Source organism: Squalius cephalus (genome assembly GCF_949319135.1).
Source record: "Squalius cephalus genome assembly, chromosome: 12".
Lineage (NCBI taxonomy): Eukaryota > Metazoa > Chordata > Actinopteri > Cypriniformes > Leuciscidae > Squalius > Squalius cephalus.
In genome coordinates, this window is record NC_137133.1 from 25,282,618 (window position 1) to 25,294,709 (window position 12,092).

General features: G+C 38.4%; 1 protein-coding gene across 2 annotated transcripts in view; it reads left to right on the forward strand.

The window, feature by feature from the left end:
* The window catches only part of LOC307168122 (organic cation transporter protein), a 49,174-nt gene that overhangs the window by 12,131 nt on the left and 24,951 nt on the right, over window positions 1-12,092 (forward strand). For both annotated transcript variants that reach the window (XM_079887748.1, XM_079887749.1), the window contains exons 6-8: window positions 7,760-7,866; window positions 8,329-8,540; window positions 9,342-9,450. In XM_079887748.1, coding sequence (XP_079743874.1) covers window positions 7,760-7,866; window positions 8,329-8,540; window positions 9,342-9,450 — 428 coding nt within the window. The remainder of the gene's footprint in view (window positions 1-7,759; window positions 7,867-8,328; window positions 8,541-9,341; window positions 9,451-12,092) is intronic.

Genomic DNA, 12,092 nt, shown 5'->3' on the forward strand with positions numbered 1-12,092 from the left:
CGCACCCCGGTCGCGTCAGTCTGTACTCGCGTTCTCAAGTTCAGGGCAGTGAAGCTACCATATAGGCAAAAGTTCACTTCAATAAAGAACAAAGTGACATCCGAGTTTGAATTCAGGTATTTAAAAAAGCTCCAAAAAAGAGATGTTCTTCTATTTTTTAAAGATTGCCATTACATAACCTGCCAAAATAACCTTCGTACCCGCCACGGTCGATTTTTAATCGAGGTTAAGGTTAAATAAAAATACTAAAAATATAAGAGAGCTGTAAACACATCGCAGGCTTGATCTGTTTCGACATGAGTGCAAAAGAGAACCCATGTGGTTGCATATCTGCTGTGTATTACATCTAATGTTAGGTCGTACCAGTGGCGGATACAGAACGTCATTAATAGGTGGACCTGGTGAATATACGGAGGGGCCTCGGTTTTTTAAGCTTATATACACGACCAGTGGCGTAACTTTGCTAAATCAGATATATGTACAATAACATTACGATATCCAGCAATCGATTTAAATAGTAGGCTACATGGGGTTTAATGAGATGTAACCTAATATATGTTGTAAGTGCCGAGAATTTTCTTGTGAATAAATACATAGATTCGCCTGTATGAACAACGTATACCTTAATGGTCCAGTGGTAGAACTTTCGCTAACCGTGTCTGAGATTCTGGGTTCTAATCCGCACTCGTATAGTTTTTTTTTTCTCGTATAGTTTTTTTTCCTCATCAAAACCGATTATGTTCATCAGTGGTTGTATGTCAAGCAGGGACACGTTTGTGTGCATTGTTTTGTGATTTCAACAGAACGAATATAGTATCCGCAACGGATTGAAGCGCGCGTCCGAGTGAAGACAGTGCGGCGTGTGCGCGAGCCTCACGAGAAAACACTGTATCCGCGCCACGGATCGCAGCGGCAACGAGCACTTTGATCACTTGATTAAAAAATAAAACACATTTCAGCGCTAGATCGTCTCTTATTTAAAAAACGAACGAAATGAATGCTCTGCCAGTTAACTGGAGATGTTTTATTTATTTGTAGAATTGGTACATTCATGCCGCAAGATGTTTTAAAAAGTGGTGGGGACAATATCGACCCTGGCAAATTACGCCTGTACACGCCTGATAAATATGTCAACTATAGAAGCAGATCGGTGCTTCGGTAGTGAATTTAAATAGGCCTATGCCTTGTACTCATGTCAGTCAGCCCCCGGCTGCTTTAAACCTCATCTGTCTGTTACGCAACTCGCATCGCATGTAGACTATCACAACGTTAAAGGGATAGTTCACTTTGAAATTCAATTTTGGTATGTTTTAGCTTACCTCAAGGACATCCAAGATGTAGGTGTCTTTGTTTCCGCAGTAGTTTCAATTTTGATATATTTAGGTCAAACCGTTCTTGTCTGTCAGTCATATAATGCAGGTCTATGGTCACCACCTTAAAGAGCATGCACAGAGAAGTCCAAATTAAAGAATTCCCCATCGTAAGTACACATTGATGGCCTAAGACAGGAAACGAGCGGTTTGTGTGAGAAAACAAACAGTATTTGTATAGTTTTTACCTCTTTTACCTCTGTTTTACTTTGTATCGTTTATAATTATTAAAATCATTACATCTCTTTCGTAGTTTTGATAACTGCACCATCCATGGACAACACTTTAAACTGTTTTATTTCTCCTGTGAAAAATTGTGGTGGTGGGGGGGACAATCCTTGAATATATAGTAGCGGCCTAAATACTTATAATTGTCAAGTACACAAAGTATGGCCCATAATCGCTACACTAATCTGGGCCACACACCTCCCTTGCACAATCGGCCCAAATGTTGTCTGCCGTCATGCAGTGCCATCATTGCCACACTTGGCCCACAGTTGGCTGACATGATCTGGGCCACACACCTCCCATCCACAATCGGCCCAAATGTTGTCTGCCATCATGCATGCAGTGCCATCATTGCCACACATGGCCCACAGTTGGCTGACATGATGCATGCCAGTGCTGGCAACATTTGGGCACATTTGGGCCAAGTCTGTTTGCTATGTGGGCAATCCCAATTTAAATTGATTGCTGGACATCGTAATGTTATTGTACATATATCTGATTTAGCAAAGTTATGCCACTGGGCGTGTATATAAGCTTAAAAAACCGAGGCCCCTCCATATATTCACCAAGCCCACCTTTTAATGACGTTCTGTATCCACCACTGCTTTTAACATTGATCATTAGTTATTAACTTAGTTGCTAACACGACACCGTTTTAACAGAAAACTCTTTAAGCTCTCTCTACTCAAACTTTAAAAACGAGAACCTGTGAGAACGCTGATGGCGTGCATATGCGTATTACGAGTTCAGTCTATAGGTTTGCGCATATGAATATATGTGCGCAGGCATAGTCCTTTCCAACAAACCAACCCTCAACAAACTACTTGTCTGGCCTTAAAATGTATAACACAGAATTTTTATCGCTTCCACGTAGCCACGCAAACCGGAATTATCCCGACAACGCTTTATCTGTAGAGAGGTAAAAGGGAGGGGAGGGAGGCCTTCACAGGGGAGAGACTAGTTGACACTTCAGGACTGCGTTGTTGTCGCGTCCAGGTGCAGGTCCTTCATCAGATCTGGATACGGCCGACTACAGTAAACCTCGGGATAAACAGTGAGACTAATAATAGTGTAGACGCCATTCTTTTTCTGATGTAACGAGTACATCAGGATTTATGGGAAGTGTTCCCGGTTCCAACTGATCTAATCTATGCAGCCTAACATTGAATTATATAAGTCTATAATGGGTTATGTGAATGCTAGGTCAAAGAGATGTGTTTTTAGTCTAGCTTTGAACTGACAGAGTGTGTCTGCTTCCCGGACAATGTTAGGAAGACTGTTCCAAAGTTTTGGTGCTAAATAGGAAAAGGATCTACCGCCAGCAGTCGATTTTGATATTCTGGGTATTATCAACTGGCCGGAATTTTGAGATTGCAATAGACGTGAAGGATTATAATGCGTTAAGAGCTCGCTCAAGTACTGCGGAGCTAAACCATTTAGTGCTTTGTAAGTTATCAGCAATATTTAAAAATTCATACGATGTTTAATAGGGAGCCAATGTAGTGTTGACAGAACCGGGCTAATATGGTCATACTTCCTGGTTCTGGTAAGAACTCTAGCTGCTGCATTTTGGACCAGCTGTAATTTGTTTATTAAGCGCAACCACCCATAAGAGCACTACAATAATCTAGCCTTGATGTCAGGAACACATGAACTAATTGTTCCGCATTTGTCAATGAGAGCATATGACATAATTTAGATATATTTTTAAGATGGAAAAATGTGGTTTTACAGATACTAGACACATGACTTTCAAATAAAAGATTGGTATCAAAGAGCACACCCAGGTTCCTAACCGACGACGACATTCCGTTAATTTTGTGAATTGGTAAGTTTCGTCAGGGCGTGAAGAAATATAGAGCTGAGTATCATCAGCATAACAGTGAAAACTAATGCCATGCTTCCTAATGATATCTCCCAAGGGTAACATGAGTGAACAGCAACGGTCCTAGTACTGAGCCTTGTGGTACGCCATACTAAACTTGTGATCGATAATACATCTCTTAATTTACTGCTACAAACTGATAACGGTCAGATAAGTGTGATTTAAACCATGCTAGTGCAATTCCACTAATGCCAACATAATTTTTGAGTCTATTTAAAAGAATGTTGTGGTCAATAGTATCAAATGCAGCACTAAGATCGAGTAACACCAATAGCAAGATACAACCACGATCGGATGAGCAAATCATTTGTGACTCTGAGAGCAGTCTCAGTAATATGGTATGGTCTAAATCCTGACTGAAAATCCTCGCAGATATAATTTCTTTCTAAAAAGCAACATAGTTGCGAGGATACCACCTTTTCTAGTATCTTTGACAGAAAAGGTAGATTCTAGATCGGTCTGTAATTGACTAATTCTGTATGATCAAGTTGCGTTTTTTTAACAAGCGGTTTAATCATAGCCAGCTTAAAAGTTTTTGGTACATATCCTAATGACAAAGATGAATTAACGATATTATCTATGACCTCTGGAAGCATCTCTTTCAGTAGCTTAGTCGGTATAGGGTTTAACATACATGTTGTCGATTTAGATGATTTAACGAGTTTAGAAAATTCTTCCTCTCCTATAGCAATAAATGAATCGAATTTTTCCCTAGGGAGACTACAATGCACTCCATGATGCGGTACTGTAGTAGACGGCTGCATAGTTATCATTTTCTCCCAGATATTATCAATTTTATAAGTGAAGAAGTTCATTAAGTCATTACTGCTGTGCTTCTTGTAAACTTCTGGGCTTGAAGCTTTATTATTCGTTAGTTTAGTCCCTGTTTCAAATAAATACCTAGGGTTTTGTTTATTTTCTTCTAATAGGGTTGAAAAATATGCAGATCTAGCAGCTTTTAAGGCCTCTATGCAATCAAGCATACTATTATCATATTCATATTGCACAACACAACATGGGGTTAGGTTTAACTTGGAAATCGAGCTGAAAAGAAATCTTAAAGGAATAATAATTTGTCATCATTCATTTACTTATGTCACTTCTAATCCCATGGAGCAAAAAAATGAAAATGAAATACAATAAATAGAAACTCTAGCTTCAAAAAACAGCACAAAAGCATCCTATAGCCAGGGTTTTCGAACCCTTCTAAGACCTTCCCCAGCATTGCTCAATTTAGATCTACCTTATTTAACAAAACTGAATTAATTCATGAGCTGATTAGTTGGGTACTCCATGACCTGAACTGGGTATGTCCAAGGGAAACATCCCAAATGTTCTGATCTTTTCTTCCATTCTGTGACAGACATACTTAACAGACATACTGTGAAACAGATTATTTAAAAAGTTGTTGATTGGATGGAGGTAGATCTGAATGTAAGCTTGCAGTCGATAGTAAGAAAGGTGCAGGGTTTAAGCAGAGTGATTGGAGAAGTCCGGAAGTTAGGGAAGAGATGACAAATGCCTAACCCACCACCAACCTAACCTTTGACACCACTTTGCTAATTTTTGAAGTGAACTTTTGCCTGTATGAGGATTAGATTTACTGTTTTCGACTGCCACTGTGAATTTGAGAATGTGAATAATGAATGACACATCTGGTGTGCAATACCTGTTAGTTCTCGTCCAGTGTGCAACCAGCTGCCAAGGATTCCAAAAATTGTACAATGTTTAGTAGGCTAACTAGGCTTTAGGAGCTCATTGGAGGGAAAGATTACAAATGAATAACATAAATTGTGTTGTTTCTCACACAAATCATATGGCTTCAGAAGAGTTACAATAGTGGACTAAGAACTGCTTTTATAATACTTTCATATTGCATTTGTGTCCATTTGTGTTTTGTGACACAAAGTCCACATTCATTGTAATTGTAATTGAATGGAAGAGTGATGAGTAGTTTTTTTGTTCTGGGGGAGAATGGCATACAGGTTTGGAACAACATGACGGTGAGTAAATAATAGAAGAATTTTCAGACCCACTCTATATTAGATGTCTTTAACTACTATGTACTAACATTTAAAGTAAACATTTTATACAATGCACTTATTGTGTACATACATGTTTTTACGTTGTGCTTATATTATTATAATTACCTGCATGTAATTATACCTTTAATTAATTTCAGTAATTGCATCTATATTTACACTGTTGACCCTTCCCTTACACCTTAACCCACCCTTAAACCTACCCATACCACTAAACCTGTCCCTAACCTTACCCATATCCCTTTTGCAATAAATCAAAACTACGTACATTGTACTTATTTTTTTATATAAGTACATTGAAGTTAACCCTCTGAGGTCTGAGCTGTTTTCTGGGTCCTGGAGGTGTTCTGACATGCTCTGACATTTGTGCTTATTTCTGTTACTTGTGACATTTTCATGGCTAAAGTCTAATTACACTGTATTCAGCACAAACTCTGCTACAATAATATATCAGCAGCATGTATGTAAAAGTTTGTAGTTTTGAGATAATGGCATTTATGCGTGGTTTGTGAAAATACAAAAAAAAATTCTCACTGAAATAAGGTCATGAAACCCATACTGATTATTTCTTCACAAGACTTTTGAAAATTGGATGACGTAGCCTAGAATATTTGCTCCAAAACTATGTGAAAATCACCCTGACTGCTCATTCAGATAAGACAATATATTGATTTAAAAATTTTACGACGTGTTTTGTGTGAAAAAGCTTTATGCGGGAGCTCATTAATATGTAAGCTTTTGACACCTGAGAAAGACAAAGAACCTCCCCTAACGGCCCTATTAGGAGCTATCAGGCCCCTATCATTCTGAGCAACCTTGCGCAAAGAATGAGGAGATTTAAAAAAGAATGGCTTTTAGATTTTTTAGATTTTTTGGATTTATTTACAACACAACATAATCCAAAGATACAAAACAAATGACAAAAAAGCACTCATTGAAAACAATTATCCAAAGACAGAGACCTTTGTGCCATTCCTAAAAACATTGTACATACCTTCCAAGGTTTTGGATTTTCACTTTACTATGTTCATGTACAAACTCATGTGAATGTTGAAGTTAGCAGGAGTGGCATCTGGGCCCTGAAAGAAAAAAAAAAAAAGTGAACAAACTGATATCAAGAGAAACTATAGGCCTGCACGATTTTGGGAATAAATTTGAGATTTTTCTGGTTAAAATTGCTTTTTAAAATTCACAGAATACGTTACACACATACACACACACACACACATAAATGTTTCCAACAATAATGAACACCAGGTTTGTTGTGCCTTGTAGGCATAGGCTATGCACAGTGCTGCATAAAATAATAATAACAATAACCATATCAGCCTACAAATCTTCCAAAATATTTCAGTAACAACTAAGCTAGAGAAATATATATTGATTATCATGTTACTTCTAATGTTTCCATTCGTTATGATGATATGAAATGAGATAATATTAAAAACATGAAGCCGTTTGGTGCTTTTCAAACGCGATCGCGATCCAAATATGATACATTCAAACGCGATCGCGCTCAAATATAAAACATTATGGTTAACTTACCATATACATATCTACATTTGAGCAGATATCCACAAACACAGTAACAGTAAACACGGGTCTAAATATTATAATACATCTTGTTGGTTTTATACAAATTACTTAAACAGAGAATATTTGTTTTCAGTTTGAATCCGATCATTTAAAAGTGCACACTTAAATGTTTATAAAGGTATATGGCTCATAAATGTGAGACAAGTATTCGCTGAGTTTTGTTTCAGTTTATAGACGTGCTCAAGAAAAAAAAGTTCACCGCGACGGAGAGGCAGAATGCACACCCTGTTTATTTTCTTTATTTTACAAAAGCACAATGTTTTGATTTGATTGTAAGTGGACACCTACAAAAGTAAAAATATCACAGATTATTTTTTTATATTTCTTTTTTCTGTATGACCATAAATGACGGAGAAATTTAAGTTTATAGTGCTACAATGTGAAGAAAATACGGCAAAACGCGCCGGCGCGTTTGCCGACCTCAGAGGGTTAAAGACACCTTATATAAAGTGTGACCAAATTTTCATTTTTGGATGAACTTACCTATTATGGAGCTATGGAGTTGTATTTGCAACTGGCATATAACAGAGTTACAGCTCTCTTCAGAAATGATTATTCAAAATAGTCTCCAACTTGTACTACGGAGTTATGTAGTTTAAGAATACCTTAAGTTAAAATGGGTTTGTTTTGTTTTGCAGAGCACTAAAAACTCAGAGAAAATGCAACACCTGAGGAAGTACACTGTCATCGATCTGGTCCGAACGCCCAGAATGAGGAAGCAGTCCCTCATTCTCTTCTACTTGTGGTAAAAATGCACAGTTAACTGTAAACAACCCAACTTAAATTGGGTTGAGAATTAATTATTTAACATTTGGACTTTTGGAACCATTGTTCCTATGTTCAAAGTTCAGGTCTAGAATTCTCAGTGTAAAAATGTAACAATACAAAGTAAGTATGAATTTGAAGCTAATTTGCAGCTATTGAGTAAAGGGGGTTTGGTAATGCTCTAATTCAGTCATATATTCCAGCATTTCCTGCTGGGAAATGTGGCTCTCATTTCCATACGTTTTGCATGTTTCTCTTTTATGTTTCATAAAAATGATGATAATAACAATAAAACCTTCTGCCATAGTTCTGAAGTTGTTGTTTTCTCCCCCTTTCATTCATTCATTTTTAGAACTTAAAGAGGGTGCTTCATAACAGGAATTACCTACATTCCTGCTTCACAAGATGTGGCATTTGATTTTGCTGATTTTGTTTGGTACAGGTTTGTGAACGTCCTGGTCTACTATGGGCTGTCACTCAATATTTCAGACTTTGGTATGAATATCTACCTGACACAGATGATATTTGGCTTGGTGGAGATGCCAGCACGTACCATTACTCTCTTCACCCTAAACCGCTCACGCAGGATATCCCAGTTAGCATTCTTGACAGTAGGCGGCCTGGCCTGCCTTCTAACCATATTCGTACCAGATGGTAGGTGAAAAACCTAACCTTTAACTAGAATTCTAAAATCATTTTGACTCTAAAGGTCCCCCTTTTCACTGGTTGTTATAATTGATCTAATGTCGTGCCAGTTATATTTGTTTTGTATTAGTACTTCTGAAAACTTAAGTTGGTTACTGACATTGGGCCTTTGACATTAGTGTTTCCTGGTTTGAGATCTGCAGGTTTTCCTTTTTTCAGCCCAGAACCACCTTTTCTGTAGTAGAAACAGTTACAGGTTGAGCACCAGTTCTGGCACACTGTTGGTGGGAAGTAAAAGGGGAGCATGCTTATTGCTTCTCTATAGGCCATTGAGACACTGTATCTAGAAATTCACAACATTTCAAATTTAAGAACGTCATTTTCCTACAGTTTGTGGTTTCTTGCCGATGCTCTGGAAAAATAAAGACAGATACCCAAAGGACGTTGGCATGCAAAGCAACAGTGTGGAAAATTTACCATTTGTTTGACTTGATACATAATAATTCCCTCCAATAAACAGACCACAGTCTCCATTTGATGTAATGATGTCATAACTCCTCAGTGATCATGCCATTGTTTACTACTGTTGATGGAGCAAAGCCTGGAGAATTGTGGGCCACATTTAAAAACCGGGACTTACGCAAACTGTTTATATAATTTGGAGGAAAAAAAATACCATAATTGAAATAAGGATTCAAAATAAAGATTAGTGTGGGTAACCTTCCCCTCCAGGCAATCAGGTGTTGTGAAACAAGATCATCTCTTTCTTTCATAACAAACCTCACCCATCCTTAATTTCTGTTCTCATAGATCTGTCCATTGTTCGCACTGTACTTGCCATGGTGGGCAAGTTTGGCATCACAGCATCACTGTCCATTGTGTACATTTACTCAGCAGAGGTCTTCCCAACAGTCATCAGGTGAGCAATGGCAAGTGTTTCATAAAGTGTAATAACTTTATACTCAAAGCTGCTTGGGTTTCTTTAAATATGAAAAATATGAAAAACTTGGACAGTAATAGAATTCAGTCATTAAAGCAGACCGAATAATCATAAGGTTCTATAATCTGAGCTGTTCCAAAAAACTAGTGATTTGCACGTTTGCATGTAAAATTAGTTTTAGTGTTAGTGTGAGTTTTAGGCAGCCGACATCACAGTATGTGACAGAGCTTGCACCTGTGTCAAAAGTGCGACCTATGTTTACATTTTCATTTGGCTATGGTGGTCATGGATGCATTCAGAGCAGCAGTCGCATTATGTTGGTGCAAACCCTTTTCGTCTGTTTGAGGACGGCGCGGGTAATGTCCTCCTTTTGATGAGGAAAATCATCGGTAGATGCGTTGGGGTAGTGCTCTAAAAAGAGGGTCAGTTTGTCTGCATATTTACTTTAGCACGTCTCCCAGTCGATGTTCTCCTGTAATTTTTTGGTTTTGTAATCTAAAGTTACATTTACCAGGTGCTCTACCTCCTGGTCAGTCCATTTGAATGATGATCCTGGCGCCATCTTTGTTCTTCTTCTTCTTCTTCTTCTTCTTTTAGAGTTTAACTGGCGGTTGGCAAACCAACTTAAGGTGCATTTACCGCCAACTACCGGACAGAAGTGTGGTCGCCGAGAATAGTCAGAGGGAATTATTCACCTATGCGCATCTATACCTATGATATAAATATGTACATATTAAATACGGTAAAACAACCCCGTATTTTTAAGAAACCTCATAACTTGATTTGTAACATTTTTAGATACATCTCCTAAGAGATTAACTAAATTAAGCGCTTTCCCTTCTTTATATAGGACTGATGTTAAACAACTACGCTCTTCCATGTAATTATTGCACTCTATTAGGACATGTTCAGCTGTTTCTGGCTGACCGCAATAATCACAGACTCCTGTCTGATGTTTCCCTATACGGAACAAAGATTTATTGAGACCTGAATGGCCAATCCTCAAACGTGTCATCACTGCCTCTTCTCTCCGGCTTCCATCCCTAGACCTACCCCCTCCCACATTTCTTTGCACACAGTAAAGATGTCTGCCAGTGTCATTACTATCCCACTGCTCTTGCCACATCCCCATCACTTTATTCTGAATAATAGATTTCCCTTCAGCTTTGCACAAAGGGACATTGATGTTAACCACATCCAATTTCAAGGCCTGTTTAGCTAGAATATCCACCTCTTCATTTCCATCAACACCTACATGGGCAGGGACCCAGACAAACTGAACACAAACATCTTTACTATGCAGCTGAAACAATATATGGTAAATTTTGTATAATAGATCTAGTCTGCATGACTTTCCTGTTTTTATGCTCAATAATGCAGCTTGACTGTCTGAGGCAACTACAGCTCTGTTTATGCCCCCAATGCAATTCATAAGCAGCCAATTAAGAGCTAAAGCAATGGCAGTGAGTTCAACAGTATACACTGCAAGATAATCAGAAGTTCTTCTTTTAATTTTGATGTTATATTGTGGAATACTCACTGCCGCTCCTGTTCTGCCATTGTTGGGATCTTTAGACCCATCAGTATACAGTACAAGATGCTCTTTAAACTGCTCAAAATAATTTTGAACAACAAGCCATTCTGGGGTACCCCTACTTTTCTTTTTCAATGCCAGTTGTAGCTGCAAGTCTACTACTGGCATAACAAACAACCATGGAGGTATGGATGAACATGGTACAGTCGAACTGAACTTAAATTGTGTCAGGCCTACATTCTGAGCTTTAATATCCCCAATCCACCCAAAGCTATAGTAAACAGACTCTTGATGTTCCCAACAATCCTGCAACACAGCTTTTACTGGGTGAACATAGCTATGACCCTGGAGATTGACCCAGTACGCATACATTAGCTTAACTCTCCTTAACCGCATCGGAAGTTCTCCAGACTCAACCTGCAAAGCAGCAACAGGAGACGATCTAAAAGCTCCACAACAAATACGCAACCCTTGTGATTGTTCTCTGTCCAACCTAATCAAATGACTTTCAGCTGCTCCCATATATGATAAACAGCCATAATCAAGGGAAGACCTCATGAGTGTCTGGTAAATCCTCAACAATGCTCCTCTTGCAGCTCCCCAGTCCTGACCAGACAAACACCTCAACAAATTATTAACTTTTTTACATTTGATTTGAACATACTCTATATGCTGCTTCCAGGTAAGTTTCTCGTCAAATATAACTCCCAAAAACCTCACAGCACTTACTTGTTCCAACTTTTGCTCATAAAGTTTTAATGTAATGTCTTTATGTCGTCTTGAAAAGCAAATAACTTGGGTCTTAGCAACAGACATTCTAAAGCCCCACTTATTAGCCCATTCCTCCACCACCACAATTGCATCCTGCATCTTCTTTTCCAGGTACTTCAGATTACGTCCCCGCATCCAAAGGGCTACGTCATCTGCATATAAGGACTTGCCTATACTTCCATCAATTCGATCAAAAATGTCATTTATCATTATGTTAAAAAGTACTGGACTGCAGACACTACCTTGCGGTGTACCATTCTCTACAGCATACGTACTAGAATAGGCCGTGCCAACTCTAACCTCAATTTCTCTTCCA